Source organism: Cucumis melo, chromosome 8 (genome assembly GCF_025177605.1).
Source record: "Cucumis melo cultivar AY chromosome 8, USDA_Cmelo_AY_1.0, whole genome shotgun sequence".
Classification (NCBI taxonomy): domain Eukaryota; kingdom Viridiplantae; phylum Streptophyta; class Magnoliopsida; order Cucurbitales; family Cucurbitaceae; genus Cucumis; species Cucumis melo.
In genome coordinates, this window is record NC_066864.1 from 33,423,783 (window position 1) to 33,437,699 (window position 13,917).

Consider the following 13,917-nt stretch of genomic DNA (forward strand, 5'->3'; position numbering starts at 1 on the left):
TATTTTACTAGTTTGTTATATTTATTAAAATTTTCCTAATTTTTAAAGGAATTGACTATTTATTATTTATATGATATTTAAATATTTGGTTGTTTATTTTATTATGTTTTGTGAAGTTTTCACAATATAATGAAGTTGTCGTGAAGATTATTTAAAAGATGAATAGTCCAAACAAAAAAATGATGTGTTATTAACAAAAAATGTGTGGTAAAAAAATGTTAACTTTCATAAACGTAACAAAATACAAAAATATTTATGGTCCTTGTAATAAAAGACAAAAGTCCATGAAGTCAGTACAATATTTTACATAAATTTCAGATTTTCCCTTGAATATTACGGACGATTGGTTACTTCTCTTTATTTTTCTTCTTTACAATGTATTTATTTTCTCTTTCAGATTTTTTCATCTCCTCTTTCAAATCTTCTTTCTTCTATTTTTAAACGATTCGTTCTTCTGTTTAAATCTCCTATTTCAATAATCACCATTTTTGGCAAAATTCTTTAAAACTACTTCATTTTTAACATATTCGAGAATATCAAGACTGTCTAAATATCATTTTGACATGATCGAAACGATCATTTACCATTGTCAATATGATTTTTTACCATAGTCAACACGATCGTTTAAATTCGAAACTTTTTTTCATCGTTTAAAATGATCTAAACAACCGTGTTGACACGATCTAAACGATCGCTTACCATAATTAACAACTTAACACAATCATTTAGCATTGCCAACACGATCATTAGATTTGAAGTTTTTAACGATCATTTACATTGTATTACACTATAAGAAGTGAGGAGATTTTCGACGCACAAAAATGTTAGTGGAAGTGGAAAAGTCGTCGAAAAACAAATTCCCGACACATAAAGGAATGTCAGAAAGACCGTCGGAAGAAACGCATCAGGAGACCTTTTTCCGATGTGTCACCAACAAGGCGTCGGAAATAACCTTCTCTCGACGTCTTTTTCACCGACGTTCTTGATGCGTTGGGAGTAAGTAATCCCCGATGTCAACATTTCTAACGTCATTGATGTGTCGGGAATAACTACTCCCGACGTGTATATATCTGACGTCGTCCATGTGTCAGGAATAACTATCCTCGATGCAACATTTGCAACATATTTCCGACGTTTGTATTGCGTCGGTAAATATTTTTAATATATATTTTCTATATTTTAAATATGTAATTTTTATTTTTTTTCTTAAAATATTTTTCTGTAATGTTTTTCAATCGAGTCTCTATTTCCTACAATATTCACATTTGTTTTCTATTAAATTAAAGAAAAGTCAAAATAAATTAGTAAATTACAAAATACAGATACAAATTCAACAAAAAAATTTAATGTTCATAATACAAAGAAGTTAGCGTTCATAATAAAAAAAATAATGTTCATAATACAAAAAAGCGCAAAGAAAGTCGTACGTCTCCTAACGAGCCTTGTACGCCATTTTACATTATAGGTCCTACAATGATACAAAAGTTGCTAAGTTTAATACATATATATGCATATTATCATTGTATAGTGTAATTTCAAAAACTTAAAAATAATGAAAACATATATACATATCGCAAAAGCTAGGGATCATCATATGGTGGTCCTTGCTATACCCGAGTCATGTCTTCTATCAGCTTCCGCATTCATTCCATGAGTATCAAAGTAAAACTTGGCAAGTTCTAAAAATTGGGTCACTCCCTCTCTATACTCAAGGAAAAACTTATTCCTAAGTTTCATCAAACCCTTGTTCATCATTTAAGTCCCTAAAACATAAATAGGTTTGATTGGAAACATATTCCTCTCCTCTCATATCCTAAACTTACTCCCCTGAAAATACAATCTCTCAAAATTTTCACTAAAACTAACTTCAAACTACAGAGTCTACCATAATTGTAGAATAGCCAACACGACCTAATTATTAACCACAAAACTTCAATCTTCGCATCCTACCCACCCCTTCCAACAACGCTACCTTACAAGCTATTCTACTACCGCCCCTTCAAACCCTCAGAAATACAAATAAACTCAAAACAAAAAATGCTACCATAACTGCAGGATAACCAAAACGAATCCTAACACATATTACAGGATTTTTAACACAATAATAACCATTGCCCCCCCTCCCCTCTCAAATTTTCAACCATAATCCCTCAAATTTTCAATTCAACCCCCCTTCAAGTTTTTAATTCAACCCCCCTCAAAATTTCAATTCAACCCCTCCTCACCTTAAAAATTGTAATTCAACCCTCCCCTTCAAAATTTCAATTCAACCCCCCCCCCTCAAAATTTCAATTTGATCCCCTCTCCCCTCTAATTTTCAACCCACCCTCTTCAAATATTCAATTAAACTTCACTCCTCCTCTTCAAATTCAACCCACACATTCAAAATTTCAATTCTCCAAATCAATTTCTCAAATACCCCCCTAACCCACATTCAAAATTCTCATTTAAAAAACCAAAATCTATTTCTAAACAATATCCTACATCTAATTCATCATTAAAATCCTAAAACTAATTTTAAAAATAAAAAACCTAAACTATTTAAATAAACCTAAACTATTTAAATAAACCTAACCTAAACTAACATATTTTTAAGATTTAGGATTTTAAACTTACCTCAACTAGGAATGTGCGGTGGCAGATGACGGTAGGCTCAAGGCGGTGACGTTGGGCGCTTCTCTTATCTTCGATCGCCAGCGAAATCGCTCTCGTCGCTTCTCTTCTCTTTTGTTTAGGTTCTGTGTCTCACAGAACTAAAACATCAATTTATAGGGGAACTCTCGATGCAGCATGAAAACATCGAAAGATCCCCTTACTTCTGACGTAGTTTTCGACGAATAACTAATGGCGTCGGGGATCTCACCTTACTCCCAATACTATTCCCCACGCACAAAAATAGCATTAAGAGATCCCCTTACTCCTGACGAATTCCCCGATGCCATTCAGGATGCATCGAGAATATCTGCCTAACACAATTAATGTTCAATAATTTCTAACTGATAGTTTCTGACGCTTGCATGTCGTGTCGAGATAAGTTATTATTCCTGACGTCTATAACATGGCGTCGAAAAAATGGGTATTTCCTGACGTTTGTTCTTCCGACGCCTTTTTCTACGTTGGGATAACCTCTAGTACTACATGATCCTTACCGTAATCAACACGATTGATCATTAGCCATAGTCAACACGATCGTTTAAATTTGAAGGTTTTCTTCCTATCGTTAAAAAAGAGCTACACAATGTGTATCATGACCTAAACGATTGAAGATTATTCGTTTAGGCTGTAGTACATAATTGTTTAGAAGAAGATTACTCACGTGCGCGTATGTCGATGAATCGTGTGTTGACCGGGGCATTTTTGTGTTTCCCACTGTGGGTCTGTGGACTTTTTTTGTTTTTAGAATTGGTCTATACAATATAAATATTTTACCAATTTATTATATTTTTTAAAAAACCCCGTAAAAAAAATTAGTAAAAACATATCTATAACATCAAATAGTGCATGGCTTATCTAAATTTGTATGTGTGGGTGGTGACAAAGTCTATAATTCCTATAATTCTACCCTTGTTAATACTTTAGAAAAAAACATATTCACACCAAATAGAATCATTTTCCCCTAAGAAATTTTTTATCTAAAATAAAACAAATATGATGAATATATTTTTTCTAAGAAAAGCAATTAAATTGGAAGCAAAAAGACACCTAAAATTCTTACAAAACACTTAAAAAATCATTACAAAATAAACTGTCCCTAAACAGAATTAGGAGATAATAACAAAATATCTAGAGGTCATAGCTAAAAAACCAACTGGCTATCTATTTCTATAGAAACTAACTCTGTTACAAAAGTTAAGTTCTTATAAAACCAATTGTATAGATAAAAAAACAAGCCATTCCTAGAAATTCCCAAGAAGAAGAAGAAAAATTAGGTTGAAGTACATTCCATCAAAAAAAAAAAAAAAGGACGGTTGGAAGCAATACTTTTGTGAATGGGGAATGTGGAAAAGCATATAGGCAAAAACACTCAAAGTTTCATAACATTTAAATCATTTTCAGAACATGGATGGAAGGTTGTTGGAGTTTGCAAGAGAGGTTGGTATAAGCTTCGAGCTACCCTAAATATATAGCTTTCAAGAAGACTATTCATTTGTTTTACATATATAACTTTAGCTGACATCGATCCAAGGAATTTGTGTACTTTTTTGTTTCAATCATTTGATTGATGTTCTAGGGCTAAAGTACTGATCAACGTAGTTCAACGATAATTGACGTGTACAACATTCTTTAAGATTAAAACTTCAATATGTTTCATATCCCATTGTTATATTGTGTTCTAGGATTGTGTGAAAGTCACGTGCAATCATTTGAAAGAGTTGTTAGAATGATTGTGTGATTTGATGTTGTTTAGATGTACAAGACTAGAAAAATGAAAAATGTATGGTTTTGTTATATGTTATGGATTCTGTATGATTAGGAAGAGGACCGTGAAGTTTTTCTTTCCAAAGGTTGACCCAAATTTCATGCCCATAAAATGTTGTTTGACCGATATTTTGAAAATAATGAAGAGGCCCAGAAGAAGCACAAGCTAAGGGCCGTGAAGGAGAAAAAAAAGAATCCTAGCTGGGTATGAGAGTGAACTAATTGTGTTGGATTAGTTGAACGTAAACATGAGTTGGCATGTAGGAGCAAGAATAGGTGTGAATGCAAAACAAAGCTTGTATGCCCTTATTTTAAAAACAACGACTTAATTGTCATTCGTAACATGAATTTTGGATCATCCATACAAAAATCTCATAAGTTGGCCATATCAACGAGTTATTTATTTCTTTTATATGTTTGTAGGTAAGATATATATATATATATATATATATATGACTATCAACTCATACCTCTATCGCACCAAAATACAAATTGTAATGAAAAACTCAATTACAATTACTTTTTCAACTAAGGTCTTTACATTTAAAGTATATAAATCACTACTTATGTTCGATGTTTCAACAATTAAGTAGAAATCGAGTTCACTACTATCAAAAATAATAATCATTTGAATTTGAAAGTTAAAAGCTTGCAATCTTTACTTCCATTAATAAGTCTTTTTTTTTTAGTTAGTTTTAATTTTAATCAAAACTCTCCATCTTATCAAAGTACTTCACCCCTAATTAAACTTATATAACTATGACGATTTTCATTTTAAATTTCAAAAGCGTTTTTACATAAGAGCATTCTGACCGTGGGGTTTGAATAAATTATTATGGAATGTGTTTTATGGGAAATTGACAATAATTCAAATAAAAATGATATGTTATAACAAATTTGATGTCTTAAAATTTGTGAGTTTCGACAAGGTTAATATATATAATATAATAGTTGGTGCAAAGCGAAACCTTTTACATTTGCTTTTGTTAACGATGAATTAATACACATTAAGTAGAAGTTGCAACACCAGTCTAAAATCAAATTCGATAATTATTAAAAGCTTATAGTAAAATATTGGCATAATAACAAGTTGAACAACACAAATTTTAGGGTTTGTAATGTTTTGTACTCGTGATGGTTTGTTCTACCTCTCACTTACATCGATGAAATAATAATTCAACGATAACTTTCATTTGACATATGCTTGTTTTCTTGAAGTTAGGTTTGAGTTTTCATATCATAGATTTGTTGTTTGTACAAAATGTTGTTTTTAAAGTTAGAACAACTTTCTCACATGATCACGACTCTTTGTTTCGTTCATTGTAGTACTTGTGTCACCTAACTCAACATAAAGTCAAACATGATGACTTGGTGGTATTTATCACACGCCTTCATATGACTTATCATTGGCAGTATACTAGTAATATACCTAGGGATCTAACATCGTCAATAGTGACAATTAACTAAACGTGATGGTTGTTTACTTGGGTTAAGAATCTTATAGTTGGAAGGTAATTAATTTAAAGAGTACCAACAATAATTTTGGGTGGTTCGTACAATATGCAAATTTGATAAAAATTAATTGTAATGATTCATATCATTAGGCCGATGAAAAAGGTTAGATTTTAAAATGGTTATATCAAGTTCACTATCTTTCAACTTCTTATATAAATGTATCATTACACTCTTTTTAAAATGCGATAACAAGTCCTTCTTCTACTTCTACTTGATTATTTAAATTCATGAACCAAAACAAGATTTAAAATTGAGCTTTCAAACACAAAATTTAAACTTTATATTATTTTTTTAAATATCGAACATGCTAGTGTAGTATTAGCTACCACGTTAGGAAAATCATGTTAAAAACAAAATTGAAAGTTTTAAAATTCAATAGAGAACTTTAAAGTTAAGAGAATAATTAGACACAACATTTAAAGTCAAAGTTTCTCTTTTATAACGATGATTTTTTTAGTTTTTAAATACCGAACTTATAATTAATAAACACCATTCCATCACAATATTTGTGTGTCTCGCTATTAGTTTTATATTACTTTGAAAAACCAAACAAAACTTTGAAAAAAAAAACTTGCTTTTGTCTCTAGTACTTTTATTGGAATGCAAAATATTAATAATAACTCTAAACAAAACCTAAAATTCAAAATATAGAACTAAAAAAGATCACTAGATTGGACCTCAAAAATCTAGTATATATTTTCTTTTCGTCTCGAGCTTGATGAAATAAAAGTAAAGAAAATTTGAACCCTAAATTTACTAATCTCTCAACACCAATCGAATTATATCCATTTTGATTATATTAAATATTTTTTAAATTAAAAGACTTTTATCTTTTTTTTTTTCAATTTCCAAACTCTCTTAACAAGTCGTTGCACATATATTATTAACTTTCCAATTCAAACACCCAACAATTTAGCTATAATTAAATAAAAATTATTGTAAATAAAAAATTTATTAAAAACATTTACAAAATATAACAAACTTTTTATCAACGATAGATACAGATAAATTTCTATCAATATCTATCGATGAGTTCTATCATCTGTGAAATAAAAAGGTTTAATATATTTAAAGATATATATTTGATTCATCTTATTATATTAAAAAAAATTATAATTAAAATTAATAACCTAAATTAAATATCTTCCATGAACCAGAAGGATTGCCACGTCATCACAAGCCACATCATTACACGAAGCCGCTTCTACTCAAGAAAAACTGTCCCCAATATCCTTTCACAATTTTCCATTACCATGGCCTTGTGGAGAAAAAGAACGTTTATTTCTATCCGAGTAAACATTCCATTTTACAAATATACCCTTCGCCTCCTCGCTGTCAACTCTGTTGGATTCTAAATACATCTTTTCCCCAAAGGACAAACTCGTAATTTCGTCCTCCCATCCCTTGACTTGCTTTTTTCTCAACAAACAATGTCATCGGAATTTCGGAATCTAGCCCTATTTTCCCATTTCCCCATTTTTCCCCCGAGACGAGCCAGATCCGCGAAGCTCCATTTCGAATTTTCGAAAGCGAAAGAGGAAGGACGCCAGATTGTCTTTTTTGTTTTTTGTTCTTCTTCGATCTCTTCGATTCGATTTCGTACTGGTTTCGAATTCGAATCGAGAGCTCGTGAACAATGGGCGATTTCAATCTCGCTCTTGTAATTGTAGCTATTGTCGTCTGTGTTATTGTATTCATCTTCAATGTTTACCTTTTGGTTAATTATCAGCATCCTGATGACAAAAACCAGGCGTATTTTCCTAAATTTGTTGTTGTTTTCGGCTTGTCTGTTGCGTTGATCTCCATTTTGATGTTACCAGCCGACGTTGCTAACCGGCAGGCTTGTAAACATGCTTTGTATAATGGCGCTTGTAATCTCACATTGCCGATGAAGGATCTATGGCTTGCTATCTATATTGTGGATGCGGTGCTTGTTTTCTTCATTATTCCTTTCGCTATGTTCTATTATGAAGGAGACCAGGACAAGTAATGCTTAGAATTTGAGTTTTTTTGTTTTTGTTTTTTTTTGGGAGAAAAAATAAGTTATGTCTGTTATATGGAGGATTTAACTTTTATGTTGTCTTTGTGTAGGGGTATTGGCAAACGGATCAAGAGCGCCTTGATATGGGTTGTGGTAATGGCCATTGTTTGTGCTCTTCTGTTGGGAATTTTATACGGTCAGCTCTCATACTCATTCTTGTAGTTTTTTGCACTTTGTTGGTCCCCCATTTGGTTTTTAAGTTGGGGTGCAATAAGTATTTGATATTGATAAGTGTTGGAATGATAAAATATTAAATTTGTCTTCTCGCGTGCTTAAGTTTTTGGGTCAATTGGACATTTAAGATGATATTAGAGATGGAGGCGGAGGAGGTACTTTGTTCAAGCCTAAAGAAGAGTGTTGAATGATATAGTATTAAATTTGACTTCAACTGTTAACTTAAGCTTTCTAGTCAATTGATGATTTAAGAATAAGTTGCTACGATTCTCAAGTTGAAGCCAACCTGTTTTGCTTTACGCTTATTTCTTGTCTTTTTTCTAGTTAACTGCAATTTGGACTTCTTTCTTACATTCCAACTAACGGGAGCTTGAAACTTGATCATGGTTCTTTGAATTTTTTGTTCCCCATTTTACGTCAAAAATAGCCAAGTGATGAATTGACTATTTCATGGCTTTTCTAATAGTATATAAATGTAATTCAATTGATGGCCATGTGTATTTAAATCACAATAATTTCTTATTTCCCTTCAAGCCTTAGTTTTTGGTTGGAAATTTGCCATGCGTTTTAACCAATAAACTTCATTGGTGTATTTATCAGGGCTTGTTGGAGAAGTTGACTTTACGGTTATGCATCTCTCTTCAAACACGGCTTCTTTTCCAAATTCATGGGATTTCTCTAGCAGCCAACCGTGCATTGGAAATGGTGCCCGGCAGGTTCTACTTTTGTGTGGAAACTTTACTTGTCATATATGGTTCTATTTGGATTTCAGTTGGCTGTTTTAGTTGTGGATTTGCATAATTTTAACAATTGAACATCTACATGACTACTTTTATTCATTATATTGTAGTGTTCAGCATTCACGACCAGTGCTTCATCAGAGAAAACGTGGACAATGCGCACTACATTTCCAGAATATGTTGTTGCTCTTGCCACTATTGTTGGATCCGTACTCTTCTCTGTAAGTTCATTGATTGAGATTGGAGGAAACCACTGGATCTCTATCTTTTATGAAATAGTGAACAATTTAAATACAAGTACTCTGCCCTTTCCCTGGGAAATAAGAAAGAGAACGAGAACAGAAGATGGTCTATTTGCATATTATGGTATAAAATTACTTTTATACAATTAAGAGGGGACATAATATAACAGGTGGTGTACTTCTGATGGCCTACCGGTTTGTCTATTAGTTGGAAATCACCAGGAAGTATGATGTTGAATTTACTGGCAAATATTTCATGTAGAAATTTGAACTGCTCATCTTGCCATATAAAGAACATCAGCAAATTAGGTCACGAAGCAAAATTTTTGGTGTCAATAAATTTATTTCTTCTTAATCTATGGAAAATTTGTGCCTATTGTTTAATTTTCTATAATCTAAAGACATCATATTGATCTTTTTTTTTTCCCACTAGATATTTGGAGGTGTTGGTATTGCTTGTCTGCCTTTGGGCCTTATTTTCTCGTTCGTTAGGCGTCCAAAGGCTGTCATCACTCGCTCACAATACATCAAGGTGCTTTTTAGCCTTTTATCATGTACATTAGTTATCATTTTTATGGTGGGATTGACTTCCTGATCTATATCACTTATAAGTCATGTTTTATATCCTGCAGGAAGCAACAGAACTAGGAAAAAAGGCTAGAGAATTGAAGAAAGCTGCTGATGGACTACACCAGGAAGAAAGAAGTGGTTCTAAGGGTAGAAAATGGCGAAAGAATGTGAAGGCTGTAGAGAAGGTATGTTTCACCTTTGATAATTATGGTGTCGTTCTTTCAGGTTTTCTTCTTCCTCTTCTTTTAGAATTTTGTTTTGGTTTTGAGCACATGCATTGTTGACCATTATATCATAATTCCCGTAAAACCTCAGCTTTTCCTAGAAGTCTCGAGAGTGTCATTTTTGTCAGATGAGAGCTTCAATAAGTTACTGAAGTTTGATTTTAGATGTTCATTTGCAATTTTTAGTGTGCCTATGGAGACATCTACTTGTTTATTTTTGTAGGAGTTGCTTCAATTGGAAGAAGATGTAAAGCTTTTAGAAGAGATGTACCCTCAAGGAGAAAAGGTGGACTTTGGGTTTATTATTATTTATTGATTTCCATTGTACAATTGGCATAACTTCTATTATCTCCTTTATGAAAGTATTAATATGCCAAACTGGATACAGGCGGAGACTGCATGGGCATTGACTGTTCTTGGCTACTTGGCAAAACTTGTGTTGGGAGTTTTGGGGTAAGTGAAGTTATGATCGCCCAAGATATTTATATTAAAGCACTACCAATTCTTGTTTGTTTGTTTCTTGTTATCATCTATTTCACATTCAGACTTTATTCAAAAAATGGGCAGTTAACTATGGTACGCAGTGATTTGTTGGAGAGTGAAGGAGATTGTCATCTTAGTATTTTTTTATATATGTTGCTAGATTAACAGTGTAGATCATCTGGAGGAAAGTGGTATCATCTTTTGTTCTTGTTTTGTTTGTTCTTTGATGAGAAGTTGATCTCTCATTGTATGGAATGAAAAATATTTGGTGGAGAAATTAGCGTCGATGTTCTTCCAAAGTCAGGTTTTTGTGCTTTTACTGAAGATAGGTAGTGTCCACTCCACTTCTCTTTTTTTTCTTTCCGTTTTTTCCGTGAGAGGTAGTTGATCCAATTGCCACATTTTTCTTGAGCAAGTATATTAGACTTGAGTCTCTCTCTCTCCATACTTGAGACATATTCTGTCACATTGTTTAATTTAGTGATTTTTCCCCTGTTTGACAGGTTGATTGTTTCAGTGGCGTGGGTTGTACATATTGTTATATATCTGCTAATTGATCCCCCATTGTCTCCTTTTCTGAATGAAGTTTTTATCAAGCTGGATGATGTTTGGGGTACATTTTTTTACTCACATTTTTCTTTCATGTCTTTTTAATGTGATTATTGTTAATATGAAGATCATTTTCCTGTCACCAGGACTCCTTGGAACTGCAGCATTTGCATTCTTCTGCTTCTACCTTCTTCTAGCAGTGATTGCTGGAGCCATGATGCTGGGCCTGAGACTAGTTTTTATCACAATTCATCCGATGAAGTAGTTACATTTTCTTAGTTTTGAGTTTGTTCCTTTTATTTTCTTCTCCCTTTTTTGTCTGTCCAGCTGTTGATTGCTCAATATTGATGTTGCCTTTTTGCTTTTCTTTCATCTATCCTTGTATATAGGTGGGGAGCCACGCTGATGAACTCTTTTCTGTTTAATGTTGGGCTTATTCTCCTCTGTTCTATCAGGTTAGGATCTTCAGTTACTATTGCTTATTGTATACTACTTGCATTAGAGCTTCTATGGTGAAAACTGGCCAACAGTGATCATGAATGAAGACACAGTTTAGGGTGATAAAACCTGGGATACATTTGTGTGACATATGGATAAGAACCTTTCACTAATGATACAATAGGACGTACAGTCAAGGAACCGTAAAAATGTCACTGACTGCCTTGAATAAAGAAGGGAAAATAATCATGCAGAACTCTGTTGGAGAAACAGCACCCTTGACCTACATTACTTATCCTTTTGCTCCTCCTTTCCAAATATTGAGGTTCTGATTAATTAGTGCAATTTAAATGAGTACTAACTGCATAATAACTGACTTTTATTCCAAATGCCTTTATCCTTTTCTAGGAGCGTAATTGCTGAGTGTATGTGTTTTGGCATTGTGTTAGTGTAAGCCATAGGTCCATAGCTGTAGTTTTAGCTTATGTGTAAAGCCGTTGAAGGAATGGAGGAGGGCACTACCTCAAATTTTTTTAAAGATTTGGAGATCTCCATGTGGCAAGCACGAGAATGATTGTTGGTCTTTTTCGAGATGTTGGTGGATGAATTTAAGATATTCTGTAAAGTCTAAACTCACGATTCATTTGTTAATGAAACTCCTTTTCATTCAAAGGAAAATAAGGCGTCTAACCCAAAGTATGTCTTTGTTAAATGTTGAGCAATTGTTATTTAGTTGTCACATATGACCGAAATTAGGACGGTTCTCTCTGTATCTTAGGCAAGTTGATTGATTATATCATCTCTGTTTTCTTTTTTACAGCGTGATTCAGTTTTGTTCCACGGCATTTGCATACTATGCACGAGCAACTGCGGCACAAGAAATCTTTGGACACACATTGCAGTCTCTTCGTGGTATCAAATATTTGTACAAGTGAGTGATTTAAATTTTATCTTCACATTTTCCTGATTTTGAATTTTTGCCAGTTCTTATTTGGTTGAACAAACTTGACTGTTGTATTGCAGGTATAACGTGTTTCAAATAGCATTCATTGCATTGGCGGGTTTGACTTTCGTGTATTATGCTGCCTTTGTAAGCTTCCAAAACTAATCTACTTGATTGTGCTTTCACTTCCAGTCCGGTTCTAATGCCATGGTATATCTCCTCTTGTTTTGTTAACTTAAAGGGATGGAGAAGAAAGAAGCCTTCAGGCAGGTTCCAGCTTTCCTCGTAATTGTACGTCTCGACTCAAAAGATCAAAAAACCGACAAGGCCAACAAATGCTCTCTTGTTCATCATCCATTTTAGATTAATTTGATTTGACGGTCGTATTTGGCGGAGTTTTTTCGTTGTTGAATCTTGTGAAGTTGGCAGAAAACATCCAGAGTTGAGTGACTTCAATATACAAATGACATAGTGAGTGCTGCTGCTTCTTGACTCGTTTGTACTTTTAAAAAAAAGGCTTTTGTATGTATTGTTTCTTTGATTTGTGTTATACATTGGCTTAGGCATGTAAAATTGAAAGATGGTTTGTTCTTTGCACTCTGAAATATGGTTTTTAGGAAAATGCCTTTCTTTGTAATATAGCCAATTGAGGATGAATAGTTGTATCACTTCTCCACTTCATATTTATGCCTTTCATTTTTTCCTATTCAATTTGTGTCATTGAACTGTCAAAATGAAAAAAACTAAAGAAATTTGGGTGCTATAACGTTATTCAATGGTTGGTTTGGCCGTTTCTAACATCACTTTTCTATGCACATCCTTACCTAAAATATCTATATTTGTAGTATTTATATCGCTTTTCTAACTAATAATTTATGGCATGGTGGTTTTCTACCAAAAAAAATATACATATATTTTCTTTGAGTTTTCAAATTTATTTTTCTCGAGTTTTTTTTTGTATCCAAATATGGGTTAGGTGGGTTGTTCTTTAAGACTAATCGGGATATACATAAACTGGTCTAAACACTACTTAACAAGATTATAGTTTGTGTATACCTATATTATATGTATAAATATAAAAAAAAAAAAAAATATTCACATCTTTTATATTTAGTGGCTTTGAATTGGGTCAGTTTTTGTTAAAAGAGATTGTTGGTCCCATGAATGATTAAATAATTGATCAAATTAACACAATTAAATTATTCATATATTTCATTCTGACTTCAAAATGAAATAATTAGAAATAACTAAATGATTGAGATTTATTTAACCTCCCTACATAGTTGAACACAAGTGGAGTCAAAATCTCATATCAAGCCAATTTGTATTAATTTAAAATTCCCTAATTGTGAAGAAAAAACATTACAAAATACAAATTCATGTAAAAGGTCTTATGTTATGTAGTTTATCTATACTATGTATATATATATATATATATATATATAAGGGTTTATTGGAAGAAATTTTTTTTCTCAATTTTCTCCCCGACTATAACGTTGTAATTTTGTCAATTAAAAAATTTATTAAATAAAAATTCAAAAAAAAATTGTAAAGTCACTGTTAAATTAAATAACAATTA

The 13,917-nt window shown here is 32.5% G+C and overlaps 1 protein-coding gene across 1 annotated transcript; it reads left to right on the forward strand.

The window, feature by feature from the left end:
- The first annotated feature begins 7,281 nt into the window (after positions 1-7,281).
- LOC103491635 (LIMR family protein At5g01460) lies at positions 7,282-13,049 on the forward strand. The gene is made up of 14 exons (XM_008451674.3): positions 7,282-7,920; positions 8,026-8,111; positions 8,750-8,865; positions 9,000-9,110; positions 9,565-9,663; positions 9,764-9,886; positions 10,149-10,211; positions 10,314-10,378; positions 10,912-11,021; positions 11,104-11,218; positions 11,347-11,412; positions 12,216-12,326; positions 12,419-12,485; positions 12,580-13,049. The coding sequence occupies exons 1-14, from the start codon at positions 7,571-7,573 to the stop codon at positions 12,625-12,627; spliced, it is 1,530 nt and encodes a 509-aa protein (XP_008449896.2). The 5' UTR covers positions 7,282-7,570; the 3' UTR covers positions 12,628-13,049.
- The last annotated feature ends 868 nt before the right edge of the window (positions 13,050-13,917 follow it).

Excerpts from the sequence above, each read along its gene's own strand:
- LOC103491635 (XM_008451674.3), top strand. The coding sequence starts at position 7,571 with ATGGGCGATTTCAATCTCGCTCTTGTAATTGTAGCTATTGTCGTCTGT. Across the intron at positions 11,413-12,215 it reads ATTCTCCTCTGTTCTATCAG|CGTGATTCAGTTTTGTTCCA; the intron begins GTTAGGATCTTC and ends TCTTTTTTACAG. Across the intron at positions 12,486-12,579 it reads TCGTGTATTATGCTGCCTTT|GGATGGAGAAGAAAGAAGCC; the intron begins GTAAGCTTCCAA and ends GTTAACTTAAAG.